This window comes from Galendromus occidentalis, unplaced genomic scaffold (assembly GCF_000255335.2).
Source record: "Galendromus occidentalis unplaced genomic scaffold, Mocc_1.1 scf7180000077470, whole genome shotgun sequence".
NCBI classification, from domain to species: domain Eukaryota; kingdom Metazoa; phylum Arthropoda; class Arachnida; order Mesostigmata; family Phytoseiidae; genus Galendromus; species Galendromus occidentalis.
In genome coordinates, this window is record NW_003805458.1 from 496522 (window position 1) to 517114 (window position 20593).

The 20593-nt window shown below is 50.9% G+C and overlaps 4 protein-coding genes across 4 annotated transcripts; 3 read left to right on the forward strand and 1 right to left on the reverse strand.

Moving 5' to 3' along the window:
* The first annotated feature begins 641 nt into the window (after positions 1-641).
* On the forward strand, positions 642-3790 carry LOC100901497 (WD repeat-containing protein 6). Its single transcript, XM_003744545.2, has one exon. It carries the CDS (start codon positions 680-682, stop codon positions 3788-3790), a length of 3111 nt encoding a protein of 1036 aa, XP_003744593.1. The 5' UTR covers positions 642-679.
* Positions 3791-3892: 102 nt separating this feature from the next.
* LOC100908458 (thymidylate kinase) lies at positions 3893-5622 on the forward strand. Its single transcript, XM_003744511.2, has 4 exons — positions 3893-3933; positions 4360-4518; positions 4658-4772; positions 4861-5622. Exons 2-4 carry the CDS (start codon positions 4369-4371, stop codon positions 5220-5222), a joined length of 627 nt encoding a protein of 208 aa, XP_003744559.1. The 5' UTR covers positions 3893-3933; positions 4360-4368; the 3' UTR covers positions 5223-5622.
* Positions 5623-7254: 1632 nt separating this feature from the next.
* Positions 7255-10283, reverse strand: ash1 (histone-lysine N-methyltransferase ash1). The gene is made up of 4 exons (XM_029111792.1): positions 10150-10283; positions 8387-10005; positions 7512-8269; positions 7255-7386 (listed from the first exon to the last, which is right to left on the reverse strand). The coding sequence occupies exons 1-4, from the start codon at positions 10281-10283 to the stop codon at positions 7255-7257; spliced, it is 2643 nt and encodes an 880-aa protein (XP_028967625.1).
* Positions 10284-17273: 6990 nt separating this feature from the next.
* Positions 17274-20193, forward strand: fzr (fizzy and cell division cycle 20 related). The gene is made up of 5 exons (XM_003744546.1): positions 17274-17531; positions 18499-18722; positions 18841-19169; positions 19335-19678; positions 19828-20193. The coding sequence occupies exons 1-5, from the start codon at positions 17274-17276 to the stop codon at positions 19972-19974; spliced, it is 1302 nt and encodes a 433-aa protein (XP_003744594.1). The 3' UTR covers positions 19975-20193.
* The last annotated feature ends 400 nt before the right edge of the window (positions 20194-20593 follow it).

Consider the following 20593-nt stretch of genomic DNA (forward strand, 5'->3'; position numbering starts at 1 on the left):
CAGCGGAAGCGGCGTAATAGGCATGCATGATGAGGCTCACCGCGAGCTCGACACCCCCACAGAGATCGCTCAGTCTCCGCGCAACCCGTTCGGAGTCGCGAATTGTCTCGATCCTCTGTAAAAGTGTTCGACGAGTCTCAGAAAGGTGATCTCGAGGTGCCGCTCGCGATATCGCCTCGCTCCGCCGTCGACGAGATTTTCGTTCGTGCGGGAGATGAGCGCAAGATGAAATAGGGCTCCGTGGTGGAAGGCGACGCTGAATCCATGGATTCACAAGAACGAGAATATACAGCATCTAATAAAGAAAGCATACCTGCAGCCCAATCAGAGCTTCTGAGAAAGAGTGACATTCATACCGGAGGATCCATCTGTGTATGGATCGGCTCTCTCCTTCCTCAAGTCTCAGTACGCGGCTGAATGCGTGACATTGACGACGAATAACGAATAAAGAATTTTCCGAATAAAGACGTCTGTAGTCCTGAGGATTCCGTACGCGTACTCAGCCTGGAGTGTAACCACATTCGTAACCGCGTAGCACCGCAGAGAAGCTAGTGCCGTGGAAGGCGATTCGAATTCAGCGGAGCGACGTAGGACGGCTATCGGGAGCCTGGGGGTCGCTATTTACCTCGAGTGCGTTTCGAACTCGACTCAGATAAGAACGTTTTTTTTCGTTCGTCCTATGGAATCTTCGCCGTCCGAAGTCGAGCCAGTTTCCAGTGTCGCTACCCTAGCTCCGGTGAACTTCATCCACCACATAAACAATTATTTTCTCGTTTGCGAGGGATCGAGTCTCTCCGTCTACAAGGATCGAACGCTCGACTGTGTAGTCAGTCGGCAGATTCTCCACTCTCAGAACGTCCATGGTATCCGATCGTGCGCGAAAAGTTCCGAAGAGGGAGATCTCATCTGTTATGGAAGTCGCTTCCTCCAGCGAATCGAGCTCGTCTCAGAGGGGAATTCGATCGCTGACGTACAAACAAAAGGACCATCGATTTGTGTAGGAGACTGGATATGGGATCTCAAAGTTTTCAACGACTGCGAAGTGGTGCTCGTCAGTCACAATCGGCTGATTTTTCTGGAGAATGGAACAGTGAAAGGTTCCACGGATTGCGCAATACCCTGCTTACTCTACTCCGGAACGATTGTGGCTGACGAATCGGATGAAATTCTCGTCGCAGCCGGGACCGTTTTCAATGAGGTGCTTCTTTGGAGCGGTCGGACCGGCGAGGTTTGGCATCGGCTGAAAGGCCACGATGGTGTGATATTTTCTATAGTGATTTCCATAGAAGAAAACTTGCTCATCTCTACATCGGACGACCGAAGTGCGCGAATCTACAAGTTCGAGAACAGCGACTTCAGCCGACCCAAGACAATCGCTCAGGCGACAGTCACCGAAATCGCCGCCTGTTACGGACACTCGAGTCGAGTTTGGAAAGCCGTTTTCTGGGGCCGCGCGAATTTCGTGACGGTGGGGGAAGATGGAAACCTCTGCATCTGGCGGGTATCCGACGGGAGTCTTCTTGCTAGGAAGCAGATGCCTTTCAAGAGTAGCATCGCATCGATCTACATCCACGAAGATCTAGCTTACATAGGTGGAGCGCACGGCTGTTTCGCGGCCATAAACATCGACGAACTGAACGTAGAAAACAGGAGCAAGCGTGCAATAGTCACACTACCGTATCTCGGAGCGTGCGGCGTGATTAAAAACGTGACAATTGACCGAGGGCTGTTGATATCCAGCGACTCCGAGGGAAATTACGCGCTACACTGTATGGATTCCAGGAGCAATGACAAATGGAACTCGAAATTCGTGTTGCCCGAATGCAGAGGCTACAACGTGTTGGGACACTCGGAAGGACATGTGTTCACGGGCTGTAAGCTAGGCATCGTAGTGAGCTTCGCGTTGAGTGACACGGAATTCGTTGTGTGGGACACGCAACAGATTCATAGTGGCATGATATTCTCCGTCGTGCCTTTCGTCTGTCACAAAACCGATCAGCTGTACGTGCTCACGTCCGGCTTGAGCGGCTCGATGTGCTGCACCCGATTCTGTGAACGGGACAAATCGCTCATCAAAATCAAATCCCTCGCTTTACCTATCGCACAACAGAGATGGGCGACGTGCGCTATTCTCTTCACAATGACTCAGATCGTGGTCGGTGATCGTCAAGGGAACGTTCTCCTTTATTCCATCTCGTCGGTCGCGAACACCACGCAGCCGCTATCCATTCTGACACATCTCCACGGGAGCAACGGAACCACCGACCTCCAACTCGTGCAGGACCGAATTCTGTCGTGCGGTAGGAACGGTTGCATGTACCAATTAGACGTGCAGAAGAATCGCTTAGTGATTCTGCGGAAACTCTGGCTTCACAGCCCCATGTCTTGGGTCGCGAAGTATCTCTTCTTCGAAGAGAGACTGATGGTCGCCGGTTTCATCGCCGATGAATTCGTCGTGTGCGACCCAGAAACCGACTACGTATTGTGGTCCATCACCGCCAAAGGCTGCGCGCACAAACCTTGGGATTGCGGTATACACCGGGATCGTCTATATTTCGCCACTGCCAACCGGATAGATGGAGGAGTCAGTTACGAGCAAATTGACATTAGGAAAAAACTCGCGAAGATTGCGAAGCTTCCGTTGCACAGGAAGAAAATAAATTGTGTACAGACCTTGTGGAGCGAACCCGACAGAACGGTCATCGTCACCGGCGGAGAGGACAACCTAGCAATCATATCCGAAGTGAAGGGAAATCGAATTCGACCCGTGATTCGACTCTACGAGCACATTTCGTCAATCAAAGCGGTTGATATTGTAGAAATTTGTAGCGATGATAGACTTCTAGTGACCTGCGGGGGACGAGCCCAGCTGAACGTTTGGTGGATAGCAAGTGATCTCAGTGTGAAAGTCATGGACCAGCACTTCATCTGGAATCCGGACCGGAGCTCCAACAAACCGTGGAAAAACTCGTATAGACGGAAACTCGAAGCTCTGACAAGATACATGGCTGTTGGGCTTAAGCGGATCGAAAAGAGTATTCCCCCGCGTTTCCATATCACTACGGCCTGCTCCGATGGTGTGATCCGGCTCTTCGACTACGTCTTGGATGGCAAGCTCGAAATACTCAAAGTGATCACCCCGAACGAATTTTGCCACCAGCAGAGCTTCTGGTTGTCTCGGATGGAGACGTTTTCTGGATGTCCGGATCCACCCGAAAACGGTCTCATTGTCAACGCTGCCACGAATGGAGAACTTACGTGTTATGATGCGTCGAGCTCTCCGGAGTGCTTGGCTCAAGCCACCAGAGTACATCAATCCGGGGTAAACGCAGTTGCGTTGCGAGGTCGTCACATAGCGACAGGAGGAGATGATAACGCACTGGTAATAACTGAGTTACGCACCGTTCCGACCCTACCGACTCCCGTGGGGACGGCTGACGAACCGGAATCAGGACTACGCTTCAAGTTCGAAATCAAAGCCACGATGGAGAAGGCGCACAGCGCACAAATCACCTCGGTCCAATGGTGGACGGATAAGATTCTCATGACGGTTGCAATCGATCAGAGAGTGTCCTGGTGGACATTCGATGAAAATTCGACGCTCTCAAGCTGCGCCCGATCAGTCATGGTTTGCATTGCGGACGTATCGGGGGCAACGATCCTCGGCAATAATGACATTTTGATAGTCGGCCAAGGGGTGGAAATCATCCGCCCAGGTAAGGCTGAAGAACGAATCGACTGGATATATTTTGGATTGGCCATGAGACTTATTTTAGCAGCGGTTAGATGAGGAAGGGATTCTATTCAGATGAGGCTCTCATAAGGAGCCGCGTGGAGTTTTTGGAGCAGACGACGGAACAGCTGGATGATACAGTGCTTGCGCCGGCTACAGAATCGGCGGACTCCGACCCACCGTCACCAACATTCTGAGAGGTGAGAATCGCGCTCACGGAACGACTTCTCGTCTAGGCTCGGCAATGTGGGACGAGGATTTGTGGGAGGAAAGATCCGTAAGAAAACCGAAAGCCTGAGGGAGAGCGCAGTTCACGCTCCCAAAGAGCAGCGTGTTTATATTCCCATTTCCAGTCGGCATGAAGACCGCTCCGGAAGATTTTCGGAAAACTCTCAGGAAATCCTCCTGTAAGAATCGAATGAGTCGGACCTGTTCGCGCACTGCTTTCCGGGAGCTCCCACGGTGAAGATGACAGTGAGGTTCCGCAAGCGGCGTGTTTGAGCAACAAATACTTCCCGGGGGTTTCCGCGCTCTTCCCGTTCCTTTTCTTCAAGTTGCGCTTCAGACCTGTAGTCCGGGAACCTTTCGTCTCCAATGCATCTAGCTCTGAATTTGACACTTTCCAGCCTCGAAGGATGGCTACCAGAGGAGCTCTGATTGTTCTCGAGGGTCTAGATCGAACAGGGAAGTCTACACAAGCCAGAACTCTGGTCAAAAACCTCAACAGCAAAGGAATACTCGCAGAGCTCCAAATTTTTCCCGACAGAACGACTCAAATCGGAAAGGTAAGTGAGTTCGATGAAGCAATGAAACATTCTCCCGGAATGTGGTCAATGAGAAAATGAGGAGAATTCTTCCGCGCTCCTGCAACATTCCGATAGGGAGCCTTGACTCGATTCTGAGGAATTGGAATTTCCTCGCCAGGTGATCAGCGAATATTTGAGCCACGCACGAGACTTGGATGACCGAGCGATCCATCTCCTATTCTCCGCGAATCGTTGGGAAAAGAAGAATGCAATGGTGTCGAAGCTAGAGAAAGGTGATATATGATGAATCGAGTCGTCTCGTGATGCGGACACGCTCCTGCGGACGGGAACGTTCCCTTGATGTCGATTCTCCAATTGCAGGAATCTCTCTGGTCGTTGATCGGTATGCTTTCTCGGGAGTGGCCTTTTCTTCTGCGAAGCCGGGTCTTTCCCAAGAATGGTGCCGCCAGCCTGACGTCGGGCTACTTAAACCTGACGTTGTGTTCTTCCTCACGGCTGACCCGGAGACCCTGAAGCAGCGCGGAGGATACGGAGAAGAGCGTTACGAAAATGTTGAGTTCCAGAAACGAGTCGCCGCAGAGTACTCCGAGTTAGAGGATCCTTCGTGGATCCGCGTTGACGCGACGTGGTCAGCCGAGAGAATCGCTGAACACTTGCTCACAACGGTCGAGAATACAATGCGAGCTCTGCCGGAGAAAATGCGTGAACTCTGGGTGGATTGAATGTCGTCTGTTCCGCTTATCTATGAATGAACTCCGAGAACTAGCGCTCGAAAAATCAAGATTCCATGAATTCACTGTATCCTACTCACTCTCGCTAGTTTCCGGGCCAAGCAAGCCCTCGGCTTAGCTGATTCCCGTATTGGCTCTCGAGCGAAACTCCATGATCAGCTCCGTCTCCCGATGAGGGACGGAAGAATTTCGAGACAAAACATCCATCCAATGAAAGCTCAGCATCTTCAATCGAGGGTTCCCATTTATTTTCCAAGAAAGTCTCCTCTCCTTTCCTCTTAATTCGCCTACTCGACATAATTCTATAGCTTTGTCATGTCCTGGCTACTATGATTAGATCTACTCGTTTCGGAGACTGTTCACTGTCCTCAAAATACAAGAGTGTACAACACGGCCAAATGTGATTTCATTTCTCTTCTGATGTCCCTAAGAAGTTATCGGACGCACCCGATGACTTGACTCGAATGTTGCAAGGGAAGTTTTCAATCTCAGCACGTACTGCCGTTTTTTGTCAATCGATTCCACTCCCTGATTCGTGCTCATTCCAATGACAGATTTAGAAATGTTGTTGTGTCGCTCAGGCTTTGCATATTTCGGAGAATCTCGAACTCGATATCGTATCATGATTTTTCCCTAAACGCCGTTGGTAGGATATGGTCCAGATTCGACACGTCTGACGCGGTCAGAGACCGCAGCTACAAATCAGCGATTGGACCGATTCACGGAAGACATCACAGGCTCTCAATCAGCATTTCCCAGAATTTCGAAAATAGGTGCCGTCCCTTGATATGAAAGAAACAAACGTCACGCTCTCCCAAATGCAAATGAAGCAAAACTAGAGGCGGGCGCACAGAGTTGGCGGATTGAAAATTCGTTCATGGTGGCGATTCAAATCTCTTTTCAGAGTCCCTAATAAGGGAAGCCGATTGTTCAAGGAGCTGCTACTCTTCTCTCTTCTTGCTTGCGTGAAAATTCCTCCGTCAACTAGCCGCCTATGAACTCAGACCCCGACGCCAAAAATAAATATTCGGAAGATTTCGATGTCGATATTGATATCGTGAGAAGCACACCCAATTATTAGACACAATTACTATTTGATGATATCGGTGACGATTATAGAAGCGACATGGGACGTATTGTCCGCTGCACGTAGACTGTACTTATTTGGGATTTTCCTCTGTGAAGAACAGACAGCGTTTCTCACAAATATACAATACATCCAGCCAGCCAGGCGATCGGTCTCAATCACGCACACAAGCACGCTAGTGCATTCTTCCGCTCGTTCGCAATATTCGGGACACTCGTTTTCTCTCACCTCTTACAGGGTATGCAATAAATAGGATAGCAACACAGACATTCGATACGAATCGATCGATCCATCCATCCAAGTGGTGGCTCTATGGTTATATCATTATTACAAGCCTACAATAGAAATAATTATAATAATTATCATTTCAATAGGAATACTAATAGCTGATACGAATAAGATTTATCTTCTCAATTAACAACATCCAAACGTACGCACACGTAAACTCCCATATACCGGTTTCAAGAGGTTTTATATTACAGGGGATCTTCATGCATTCGCAGGGGGTTTTGTACAGTGGACATATGTATAGATTCGATTATCATATAGTTATTATTATATTAAAATTTCTCTTTCTGATCATGCCGCTTCCCGCAGAACGAGCCGAATCGAGCTTACTACTATTTTCCCAGCATATCAAAGTCGAGGCCAAAATACGTTCTGCGAGCGCGCCGAGTCCCCCCTCCCAGAGATAGCAATTCTCTCCCAAGAGCCTCATCGAATCATGGAAGAATCTACAGCGAAACGAAAGCTACGCGTTGATCGATGAATAGAAAGATCTTGCGTCAGTGGGTCCAGCTATCTAGGTTTCTACAGATCGACAAGTGTGTCATATAGTATGTACACTCAGCACTCAAATTCCGCTTTGGCACTGAGGTATCGCGAACATCGCCGTGGTTATGCTGTGGGTTCAAACTTCGAGAAGAGTATCTCCTGCTATCTACAGACGGCGTATCCGCCGACTCCGTTCTGTTTCACAGTCGTGGATGGGTCTTCCGACAAGCCCTGGTTGAAAAACTTCGATCGTTGGATCAGAACCCGCTGTAAATTCCGTTTCCGGTGGTGGAACTGTGGGAGAAAATGATAGAATTAGTTCTGAATGAAATTCAGATGGCGGGGGAGGATTGAGTTTCGAACTAGGGGAGCCCTCGATGAGCACGGAGCATGTAGAAGTCGGATCCTATTTTGCTTACATTCAGAGCTTTCATAACGTCCCTCTCGATTTTCCTCGCGTTGGATGACTGCGTTTGCAGCGGGAGCTCCTCTCTGATTCGCGTATTCCGCTTGAATGGTTTTTTCGTCGAGAAGAGCTCAAAAGTCCCCGCAGAGATTTCGAGCTGCATTTTGATCGGGAGCAGCTGTTGTTTCCGTCTGTCGAGACGATACTCGCAGACGAAAATGTCCTCCGAATTTATGTGTGTGGGTTTGCCCGCACTGAAATCCCCAACGTTCAACACACAGCACACCCGGTCTTCGACCAGGTCGCTGAGCGGGATGGCGGTGGCCTCCGGTAGGCGGACGAGCTCGCGATCGTTGACGGTCCGATTTTTGAATAAAGCAGGGAAATGACTCGGTGGTAGGAACTCGAAACCGCGAACATACTTTTCCGAATCCTTGACGAATATGTCACAGATCTGAATCACACAGCGAACGTCCGATTTCCTGTAGCCGAAACCCCCCTTGTGCAGGAGAACGCTGCCGTTGGTTACGCAGAGCATTCTCACGTAAGGACTTGAACTCGTGTCCTTCTCGGGATCTTCCAGAGGTATATCCAGGAGCGGCGGCTTCGCACACGACGCGCACTTGACGCGTTTCTCTTCTCCTCGAGAGGCGCAGTGCTCGTGTAGACAGCGGTCGCAAGACTCGCACTTCTGCACTCTAAGATGACGGGACGTCGTTCTACAAATGCAGTCCACCGTCCGGTGATCGATGGACGCCGCGTTGCCGTCATCTGCAATGAATAAAAAAGAGCGGATTGATTGGAATGCCGTCACTTCCCTGCGCCTTCGGCATGACTCCGATAAGTTTTTCGGGAACTACCTCTCGGCAGGGAAGGAATATTACTCACCCATAGCGATGTCATTCAGCATGGGCGTGCAGGCCAAGAGCGAGTCCTTATACGTTCCTCTCAGAGCTCCTAGGTCGTTGACGAGATCGCTTTCGTATTGTTCGGCATACGATGTCCAGTTTGAGAAGAGTAGTTGAACGTCGGCGCAGAATTGTTCGACTGAAGCGTACGCTCCCTTGTCGACGTTGGCTTCGATCGTTGAAAGATCGATCGGCTGAGATATGTGCTGATAGTAGTTGAGGAACTTCTTTTTCGGCGGAAGTGTATTCAATCGCAGGCAGAGCTCCTTGCCGTGGAGATCCCTGCACGCATGGATAGCGTTGAGGATGTCCTTGAAAACTTGCGCCATTTTCGCTGCCCGTACGCAGTTAGTGTCGTCTTGAGCTGCCGCAAGCTGCCTCGTCTTCACGGAACGGGCCGTGCTTAGGGCCGTCAGCTGGGTTCTGAAACCTTCGTTGCCCTGATCGGCTCCGTTCTCCTCCTCGACCCCCCGAGAGAGACCGCGCGTTCTCCGAATGAGATCGTAATTACGTAGAAGGAAGAGATTGTGCTTGAGCACGAAACACCTTTGCTGATGCGACATGGGTCTCGCACACGAAACCTTCACGAGATTGTTCGACTGCGCGCCGTTGACTTTGTCTTTCTCGTCTTTGATCCGATTGGACGCGGATTTTTTCCGCTGTTGTTTCTTGTTGCCGGATTTCTTGCCGCTCTGACCGAGGTCGATCTTGTCGCTCTTTTCCACTTTCTTCCGAGCTCCGATGAAACCTCTGCAGTTCTGACTCCCGCATCGACACAGTTGTTGTCGGTCGTTGTTGAAATTTTCGAAGTTGTAGTCGTAGCTGAGTTCGGTCATGGCGGGTATGTCCTTCAAGGAGAAGAGCGCGATGCGATAAACTCCATTGACCGACCATTTCTGCATTTCGCAGTTGGGCTCACAGCTGTGGTTGACGAAACGACCCTCGTTGGCCATACGGTATCCGTCGATGACCATCCCACCGCTCAGGTTCAGACAGTAGTGATGCTTGTCGTTCTTGTAGACCTCTTCCATACGTCTGCGGAACAGGGTGTCCGATACGACCTCGCCAATATACTCCAAAATAAATTGACCCGCTTTGATGGTTTCGAGCGACCGAACGCCCCAGCCCCTATCTTTCGTTTTGAATCGCTGCAGTGCCGGACACCATTCGAACTTCTGAATTTTCTGATTGTTGCATTTCTCCCCGACGGGGCAGAGCGCCGCCGAGCACTCGGCGTACATCATTCGATTGAGGCATTCGCTACCACACCCGTACGCCTCGTCGTCGCTTGAGGGTTTCTTGCACATGCACGCCTGAGCCTCGTACTCGGATATGGGTTTGACGTCTACGTAGATGTTTGATTTGATACGCTTGTAATTGGCTCCGCCCAGAAGATCGTTGCTCATTGGAAGTTTTTGATGTTTTCGAAGATACCAGATATCGTAGGGCAATCGGAAGTGCGTTGTACTGCCCATGAGATCCAGACCAGTGTTGACGGGCATGGGCAGAAGTGGAATCGGCGAAGATTCGGTTTCCGCTCCGTCTTCGGCTTCTCGGTCCTCACTGCAAATCGTGGGGATTCGATAATTATCAACGATGCTCAAAATCGAGGTGTGGCGAGGCTTTGGCCCCTCCAGACCATGGGCAGAGCTCTATGGGCTCAGAGGCTTCAAAGAGCGGACTCCGTACATTATTCGGATGATTTTTTTCTATCAACCAGACCGCTTTGGAATTGGGACTCACCTGTCGTCTGCGAATAGTCCGGCTTTCAGGGTCTTCTTCCTGAGAGGCGGTGGAGTGTGAGAATGCCTCTTCCCGTGCTTCTTATGACATTGGTTGGCGCCGACGGCACACCCCTTCGACGGTTTCGTGACCATGATTGTGGGTCCTGGAAGAAGAACAATCAATATGAATTCCCCGGACGAGTTCCGGCCGTGCCAAGATCCTTCGTTTTTGCCCAATAATAACTTTCAGGAGCACGAAGCATTCGACTGTCCCACTTTGACTCCGGCGAGGCTTACCTTCTTCGTCGTCGGGATCCTCTGCAGCGGTCTCCTTCCTGCTGCGATGCTTTCTATGCCGGTGACGTTTGTGGTGAGATCCTTGGGTTCGAGCTCTTCGTTCGGCCAGCTCTTCAAGAGTCAAATCTTCGCTTCGTTTATCGTCGAGGTCGTCGTCATAATAATCGCCGTCGTCTTCATCGTCGATGTCGTCGTCGCAGATCCCATCCTGAGCTCCATCATCGACAGCCGCTGTTGGGAGTTCGGATTCGTTCTCGTCAGCGTCAGGAACGTCCTCCGTTCTGATGACGCTCTCGATGAGTTGATCCAACGTACTTTCCTCTCGAGGGGCGTGTTTCCGACGGCTTTTCGACTGTTTGGAAACTTTAGGTTTGCGTTTCTCGGTTTGTGTTTTCAGTCTCTTGTGTCGGCCCCGCTTTTTTGTTTTCTCGACCTGGGCCGCAGGAGTGGCCATGGTTTCCACGGGGAACATGTCGTCTAGTTCCGGCGACATTTCTCGTACTCTTTCCTCGGTCGGCTTCGGTGGAATTTCCAGTCTCAACTCGGGTTGCATCGTTTTGGTGATGCCCACAAACGACGGCGGGGCGTCGTCTCCGCAGATGGTTGCGGGTTGGGTAAGAGAACTACTGTCCATGTCCGTGATGGGCGACAGTGGTTTGGGCATAATTTCGATTTGAGTAGAATCCTCTTCTGGATGCTCGACTGCCAGTCGACTCCTCTTCGTCGCCGGCACAAGTTCCTCGGCGCCGCTTTCGGCGGATTCAAGCTCGTCGTCGGGCCTCTCTTGGACCTTAGCGGCCTTGGCGATCTTTTCCATCGTTTCCAAAGCGGTCTTCCGTCGGGAGCGTCCGTTTTCCCTACTGGGAGCATCGAAGTCCTCGGGCTTCGACTTGCCGCCCATTTCGAGAATGTATCGACTTTCTTCCAGCAGTTTCTTCAAAACAGTAGCTTTCGCAGGCCGCCCTCTGCCACGCTTCAGCGATGCAATGTCACCGGGTGTTTTGGTCTCGTTTTCATCATTGATCGCGGACTCCGCCGCAATATTCGCGGATAAATGTGCTGTCGCCACCACCGTGGCAGTTACGTCCGGGTTCCCTTCGGCTTTGATTTCGGGAAGGTCCGCCAGGACGCGGGATACACCGTCGTTCACTTCAGCAAGCGGTTCCTCCACGATGGTCGGAGGTTTCGGTGTTCGCTTCTTCTTGGCGGCGATCTTCTTCGAGATCGTTCCACCCTTTGATCTGTCCAACGGTCTCTTTTCCTTGGGCTGCTGGATCGGCACAAGGGGCGACTGTGGAACAAACGGAAAATTGTTACTTTTCCCTCTCCTTCCGGTCGAGTGAAGTGGAGAAAATAGACTAGACTACCAGGGTTCTTGAAACCACTGTGAGACGATTCTCCCAAAGTTCTGTAATACTACAACAGAACAGTTCCTCGGAACGTATCATTGAAAGAGTAATTCTTATGAATAATTATTGTCTTTATCGAACCTTGGGGGGTTCCTCTTCGAGAGTCTGTAGGGCGTCCTTGTTCCGCAGCCGATTATTCGGGAGCTCGTTCTCATCCCGTTTCGGTTCGGCAATCCTCTGATCCTCGTTCCGAGAAGATCTGCGCAGAACTGTCGTCGTCCCTGTCAAGTCGAAGTGGTCTTGATTGTGGTTGTCTTCGACCCGCATCGGGACGTCCGACGACGTCGTCCTCTTCGACCTCGTTTCCGGTGCGTTTTTGCAGCATAGTAAGCATCCTTTGCGTTTTCGCGAGTTTGCCGGGAAGCCAGTCCTGTTAGCTCGCTTCTTCTTTGAGCGAATCGTGGAAGCGCAAGTGCACACCTTAATGACGGGAAGAGCGCTAATTCTCTGGAGGAAATTTTCCCGGCGGAACATCGGGTTGACGTCCCTGACGCCGGGACGCTCCACCGCCATCGGAAGCGCGAGATTTGTGCTGTTTTTGTCCTTAAGCGATAGAATACTCTCCGCCAACTGAGAAAGCTCCGCCGCGACGCGATAATCTCTTTCAGTTGGTTTCGATCTTTTCTTCTTCTTAGCAGGAACCGTCAGACTCGAAGGATGCGCGGATCCCCAGTCGGCGGTTCCTTGCTGAGCGTTTCTCGCCGACAGATTTGCCTCGGGGAGCGGGATTTGAAGCAGGGGGGAATAGGGTTCCTCTTTGAAGTCCTGTTCTCGGATAGATTGCTCTACGCAGCCCAGGAGGTCGTTGAGATCATCGTCGTTCTCTTCGTCGCCACCTTGTTCGGTTTTGACTTTCGGATCCTCGACGGCGGCCGCCGCCGCGGCAGCAACGCGGAGCTTCACCGCGGTAGGTGCGGGTGAAGGCGCGGGACTTTCTGACGATAGGCGACCGACTATTCCCATGTCGTAGTGATTCAACGGACTCATCGAAGTGGATTCCGGAGGAGGTTCCGGTACGAAGGGTTCGGCCCGAGGGACCGCAGGCTTGGGCCTGCAAGCGACCGATTCCTCGGCTTCACTCATGTCGTCCTGCGAGGAGATCGCATCGTATTGATGCGCGGTAATTTGTGGCGTGTACTTTGTCGAGTGGTCCTGACGTTCCTGAGGTAGACCGGCCGCGTGGGTCAGCTTCTGATCCACCTGATTTTTCCTGAACGACGCGGGACTCTGCTGAAGAGCTTGGTGACTCGCGTGATAGAATTCGTGGACGACCGGACTCGAGGTTTGGGCTGATGTTGCGAAAGGGCTTCGCATATCGGAAGTATTGCTTTCCGAGGGAATCATTTCGTGAGGTATCAAATGGCCGTGAACTCCGGAAGTGAGTAGACTCGTGTTGTATCGCGGCGTCGAAGGCGAGGGTGAGGGAGAAGCAACGCAGGTTTGCAGTGTGGGGCGCTGAAAAAAAGCGCGAATGAGTTGAGGCGACCCAGTAATTTATGCCGCGTCCCGAGACGGGCTCAAAACTGAATAATTCCCGCGCAATCAGCTATATACTGCGACCGATTCACATCATTTCTCTTCTCGACTGGTGCTTTCATCGAAACCGAGATCACGCAAGATCAGAACCCCGGATCTGGCTTTTTCCCTCCTGACGATCGTAATCCATGCATCTTTCTCAGGCCAGACATCCAGATTGACCCACCGGTGGGGATATATCGATCAGGTCGATCGTTCGATTGATCGAAGGCATCTCGGTGGACGACTGCGGCTCCAATTTCTCGTTGAAATCCATGAACGTTCCGTGGGAGAAGAACTCAAGCGCTTTCTCGACAGTCTCGACAAGCGCTAATGTCTTATGACTGTCCGGTAGAGGCGGTGGATGTAACAGCTCGGAGCTCGGATCCGACAATGGCAACGCGCCGGGATCGACCGTCGACAACCAACTCTGGACCTGCGGGCAAAGCTCGTGGAGATTAGAGTTCGTCCGAATTTGATGGCAAGCCCCATTTCATTAAATTCCAGGAACACGTACCTGTAGGAGCGAGCTGTTTGGTGCTTCAGTGAGATGAAAGGGCAAAATCGGTTGAGGCGACAGCTCTGTGCACGATTGGACTCCGGAGTCCGGTGATACATGGTTCTCCTGGCAGTCGAAATAGACAGCTCTGGTTGGAGCGGCGACTGGACTCCGCGAACTCCGCGAGCCAGGAGCTGCGCCTTGAACTTCATCGGGCGCGAAGGATGAGATGCAAGTCGAACAGCTTTGTCGACTATTATCCGAAGCACTGCTGCTACCACTGCTGGAGCTGGTCCCGCTACAGCTCTGTGAATTGAGGGAACAAGATGCGAATGAAAATCCGAAGCTTTCATCCGAACCGGAATCGGATTCTCTGGGATCCCCATCGCAGTGAGGTCTAAGAGACGGTCCGACATGGTCCCACTGATCACTTTTCGTTGAGAACCTGGGGAAAAGGTTTTTGATCCGAGATCGTACTCACCCCTGAACACGAACAGCTACTTCGGCTCCCAGAAGGCGATCTGCTGCCGCGGGACGATGACGTCCCGCAACTGTTCGACCTGGAACTGTTGCTCGAGTCGGCGGAACTCCCCGAGCCGCTCTGGGAACGTTCCCGTTTTCGTCTTCTTCCCGGTGGGGCGGACTTATGGATTTTCAATTTGACGTTGCCATTCCTCTGGATGACGGCCGATTTGAATTGAGCTCCGGAACTCCTTACGGAGGAACAGCTCGAGCACGACTCATCCTTGTCGTCTTCGGAAGATGACGAAGTCGAACACGACTCCGAGGAGCAAGTGGAGCCCGATGTGGCTGAAGACGCCGAGGACACTGAGCAGTGGTCTCCGTCCGCCTGGGAGTCCATAACTGAAATTTCCCATCGATTAGGAAGAGCATACTTTCAATGACGTGCGATTTTTGGGTTTCTCCCGTTGGTTTGTCCGACGGGGGACGGTTTCGACCAATTCTAAGTTTGCGAGACTTCGGCACCGATGATTTGCGGAGAGTCTATACGATCGGATTCATCGAGATCAAACGGAACTTGATACGATCCGAACTCATGAACCTGCTTGCGTATTCGTTCACGGGCCAATTGTGGCAAAAAGATCATGGTTTCATAATATGATTGATGATGAGTAATCACATGATCATCATGAACAATTCGGCTCTCGGTGTTCGAGAGAGAGGGAGAGTTCGGGTGATTCATGCGGCGCTTCGGAGTCATGCTCTTATCTCAAAAACTCGCACGGACTCGCTCAATCCGGCCCGAACCACTGAGCTCGTCCGATCGCGACTGATATTTTCAACGGGATCGGATTCACGCTCGTCTGATTCCGATATCGCTTATCTTGTTCGGGTCAGCATTAATTAAAAGTATCGAGGTCCGTGCTCGCACCCGCTCAAGCTTTGTTGATTATCAAGTATCTATAGTACCTATATGAAACATCTTCGTGGGATACATCCGCCACTCGATAGTTGAGCGGTATCGGACAAATGATTGAGTTTTCACCTCCAAAGAAAATTTGGGAAAACTCCATGGAGTACGATGGGTTTATTTACAGAGCCAGATTTCTTCTGCTGATCATCACGGGGAGCGCCTTCTCCAATCAGGCAGAGGCATATCGCTCCAGCGACAATAAGTCAATCGAGATTTTCCAGCGCAAAAGAATCCCATCTTCTGACTGCCGGAGAGATTTATTTTCCATATCTGACAGCACCGCTCGTGCTCCCTCTGTATCAACCAAATTCCACTTGAAATTCCTCGCGTTTCTGTAGCTGTGACTGTCTGGATTCCGTCGGATACCAGAAAATTGACAAGTGCCCGTTGCTTCTCGTCTAGCGGTCCGATCTGGTGGAAGCCTTTTTCCTCATCGCTGTCGTGGTGCTCACCACGGAACGGCGGATTCATCGCTTGCGAACAAAAAGCCGCAGGGACCGTATGTCACGTTTTTTGAAGAGATCCATTCCCGATGAGAATGATTATCTCAAGCACCCGGTGCCTCGGAGCTCGAATTGTCGCGAAGGACCGACGATGACCACTCTATTTCCAAAATCTTCTTCGCACCTGTTCCCAGTACTCCGTGACCTCGATGCGGAAGTCAGCGGATTCCAGAAGATCTTTCAATCTCGGATTGTGCAAAGAGAGTTGATCAGGAACGGTCTCATCGCTAGCCGAATGCCTTCGCGGGGCAGATGTTCTTCGGGGGCCCCCGTAGCCGCTGCCGCCGCCGCCGCCGTAGTCGTCGCAGACAGCACAACCTCAGCCACACGGCGTCCTCAGAGACCGAATAAAGACTCGCGGGTCCATTTTTTCTCCATATAAGATAACCAATGATCCCAGACCATGAAGAAATTCCACTCCTTCGCTACATTCAATCGGTTCAAATAACGTAGACTCTGCGATAGGGATACGGATCCGCTTCACAGGGGTGAAGTGCAGCACCTGAGTCGGGCGGGAAATTTTTTGATCAGAATCGGAACGTCAGAAAGTTCCGCTGAAACGCTCGATTAGCGAGTTATCGTTGGCGCTTCGCGTTGATCGGACAGAGTTCAACGACGGAGATTGATCGTTTCGAGGAAACTGATCGGTGAAAACTTTTCGCTTAGGATGCACTTGGAGCAGCACCAGCAACACTCACCTTAAGAGCCTAGAGACTCAGGGCGTTATGGATGCGACCGTTTTTTCAGGTCGAGGGCCTACCCAACGCCTAGCGGGAGGTTCGCATCGTTGCACTGTAGAGAATATCCATCGGATTGGGTATCAGTTGTGCAGAAAATCGCACATTTCAATATATCGCATATACTACTCCAGGCTCACACATAGGCACACACACACACTCATAACAAACACCAGGGCTCCGACGACACACTACTAGGAAAACGCACACCAGAGAGTGGCTCCCCGACGTCCCCGCATATTCGCAAAAGCGATTCCGAGTAAATAAAATCGCACTCGATGAATCACCGCCTTCGACGAGATCCCAATCGCACGAGTCCATTCACGCGCTAGATTGATGATGATTCTCGCAGTTTGGCTGATTTTGATAGCCGCGATGAGCGTCCTTCAGAACGGACTTTGATGCCCGCTTCCTACCGTCATGCCAGAAAGCGGGGCCGCGGTGCCTCACCTCTGGGATCTACTTGCTCTCGGACAGCGACCGAATCACAAGCAGCTGAGCGTAGCTCGTATTAATCCGCCTCCTTCTTCACCATTATAAAACGTTGGTGGAAATTTCAAAACAAATATGGAGTGGTAGGAGAAGAGTGAATTCAGAGCAAGGCAATTTGCTGCGTGCGTGTGTGTGTCGTTGTTGTGGAACTGCTCTATTCGGAAGCAGAGGGTCCGAAGAGACTAAGCTCAGGGGGCTGGTGCTGTTGCTGAGGCCGAGTGAGGACGCCCAGCGTCGCCGTGTCCTACGTAACGTCATGGAACTAGACTATGAGAAGAGGTTGGTCTACTCTCCACGGAAACTCGAAGGCCCAGACCGGATGATTCCCCCTAGAGCCAGTGCAAAGTGGCAGCTCAACTTCGACGCTAGTCCTCGAGAACAGAATGAAAATGTCTACTCGTGCCTCCTTCGCAATGAGCTGCTGGGCGAAAATATCGAGGATGTCAAACAGTCAACTCTATCCCAGCGCCTTTTCAACTACCACAATCGATACAACAAACACGATCCCAACCAGGTGGGTTTCTAAGGGAAGCTAACATTCTAAATATTTCGTCGGTCACCGCGGACCGTCCATCTGGTCAAGAAGTGCTTGTTCACCGTTGCCCGTCGGGAGACTCGATCATTCGAACGTCGATCATTCGAAGTGCTTGCATTTGAGAAGCAGAAAGTCGTTGGACTTTTCTGAGACCTCGATCCGAATGTCTCCTCGTCCTCCACCCTTCACTTCGCCAGGATCCCTACAATGATCCAACGTCGGAGAATAATGTTCGAAGCTCGGGCAGGCTCAGGACCGAATTCCTATGATTCCTGATCATTTCCGTGAGGCTGTGAATACGCCAATTCCGGCACTCTGGTCTCAGATGGAACTCAGCGTTCCTGGGTTTTCGTCCGAGCCAATAGTCGCGAGACAATGAAAACTTTTGGAGAGATTTTGAAACTTCTATTAGTCATCCGTTATTGCGTAACCGCTCAAGTTCACTTGCAACGAAAGCAGTGCGTATCTTGTCACCGCTATACTTCTGCAGACTGCTACGATAGACCATTATCTTGAATTCTCTGAAAATCGCCGAGGGAATTATCCAGCGACGGGATCACAGAGGATGCCCGTGTCATCGACTGTCGGTCTGACTGCGGTTTCGTCCGAATCATCTCAACGATGTGCGCGTGCAAGGCTTCGCGGTGGCCAAGCAAAAGTTTTCTTGGCGAATTAGATTTTCCTTAATATAGAATCACTGTATTGTACATACAATCAGTCTATCATACCATGGATCCTATCTATGAGGGACTCGGCGGGAATCATCGAGTAAGGGGAAACCCCGATCGCGATGTTCAAATGAAATCGAGCGGCGGAGAGCGATACTCATATTTCATGATCACCGCTCGTGGCGTCATCATCCGATTCCGTATGCGGAGAAAGACTACACTCCTTCCGTGATGGAGTTTCCCATTAATCCCTTTCTAAAGGTGGAATTTCGTTTCAGGCATACCAGTTATCTCCCATATCACTACGAAGTCAAAAATTGCTCAAATCTCCGCGGAAGCAAACGAGAAAGATTAGTAAAATACCTTACAAAGTTCTCGATGCTCCCGACCTGCAGGATGATTTCTACCTCAACCTGGTCGATTGGAGCTCGACGAATATACTCAGCGTTGGTCTAGGAGCTTCGGTTTATCTATGGAGTGCAGCTACTTCACAAGTCACAAGGTGAGAGACTGAACCGCATTCACCGTCAGTTCACAGAAATCCATCGATGGTCTTCCAGATTCGAATATTCTCATTGTTCGTAATCGGATGATTCTAATCAGAGCTAATTTTCTTCCAGATTGTGTGATCTCCAAACCGACAACGATACGGTGACTTCGGTATCGTGGTCAGAACGTGGAAATCTGGTGGCCGTAGGGACGAATAAGGGTCTAGTTCAAGTATGGGATGTTTTGGCAACGAAGAAAACCGCGTGTTTCCCCGGCCACAGTGCCAGAGTTGGGGCCCTGGCGTGGAACGGTGAGCTACTGTGTTCGGGCTCTCGGGATCGAACTGTTTTCGTCCGCGATATGCGGCAGCCCCACAATTCGAACGCCAGGAAGCTCTCGGGCCACAGACAGGAAGTGTGTGGTCTGAAATGGAGTCCTGATCAACAACATCTAGCGAGTGGTAGGTTAAGCTCTTTCCGCAAATCGGCTGCGTTGGAAACGACCGCGTTATTCGTCTTCCGGTCGTATACACACGGTGTAAATGCTCTAACGAAAAGGAAAGGTGCTGTGAACTGAGAAATCATTTCGCTGCGATCTCCATTGAGCTCGATTTCCTCGCTTCCAGGCGGCAACGACAACCGGTTATTGGTGTGGACGCTGCAGACGAATACGCCGTGTCAGACATACACCGAGCACCAGGCCGCCGTCAAAGCTATCGCGTGGTCGCCGCACCACCACGGTCTCCTGGCCTCGGGTGGAGGAACTGCGGATCGATACATTCGCTTTTGGAATACTTTGACAGGACAACCGATGCAGAGTGTGGACACCGGGAGCCAGGTGTGCAATCTGGCCTGGAGCAAACACGCATCGGAGTTGGTTAGCACGCACGGTTACTCTCAAAACCAAATTGTCGTCTGGAAGTATCCTAGCCTGACCCCGGTCGCAAAACTCACAGGACATAGTTATAGGGTAAGGAATTCTCACAACAGTTGGGCTATACTTTCTAGACTCGATCGTTGATTTCTCCCCGCATCAGGGAAGTCGGACATCCACGAACTCTACCACAAATTCATTTTTTGAAGCTTGCTAACGTCGATCTATGGCATTCGCTTTTCCAGGTTCTTTATCTAGCCGTATCGCCGGATGGTGAAAGTATAGTAACTGGTGCCGGTGACGAAACGTTGCGTTTCTGGAACGTTTTCTCAAAAGTACGCTCCACGCGTGAAACCAAGAGTGTATTGAATTTGTTCACGGGACTGCGCTGATAGCCGTGCTCAGACTATGATTCGCTGTGACCACACCACATAGATGAACATTGCGTCTATATCAAAATTGTAGAGAAAGGAAGATATATTGAGAGAGAGAGAAAGAGAGGCAAATAACAGAACGTAGAAACCTAGCACTTAGATGGAGCGTAATATATAAATATATATTTCATATATAATTGAATTAAAATCCATTGGAATGTTGGATCTGAGATCACGGATGCACAAGCGTACTCTCTGGATGGCCGAACGTTGCGTTGTTCCGTCATGAGTTCGGAGCTCGGGTTGTTCTCATCTTACCGTTGCGTGTGGATGGATGAGGATAATTTTCGAAAAGCTGCTCGCCGACGTCTCCGAGCGGCCTTAGCGGGCCGTGAGTTGTTGGGAGGAGATTCCACGGAGATCGGGTTCTAGTTTTAGTACAGATTTTCGCTGCCGGGAAGCGGCGACAGTCACGCAAGTCAATCAACGGAGGGTTTGTGTCTTCTGATTGTTTTTCGCTGCGATACGTCTGACGTATCAGTAGGGGGCAAGTCATCCAAGTCCTATACCCTCTGACTCGCTTGAGACGGCAACGGAGCTTCCCTGTTGGGTTTGGATCCGTCCTGACCTCCATTCG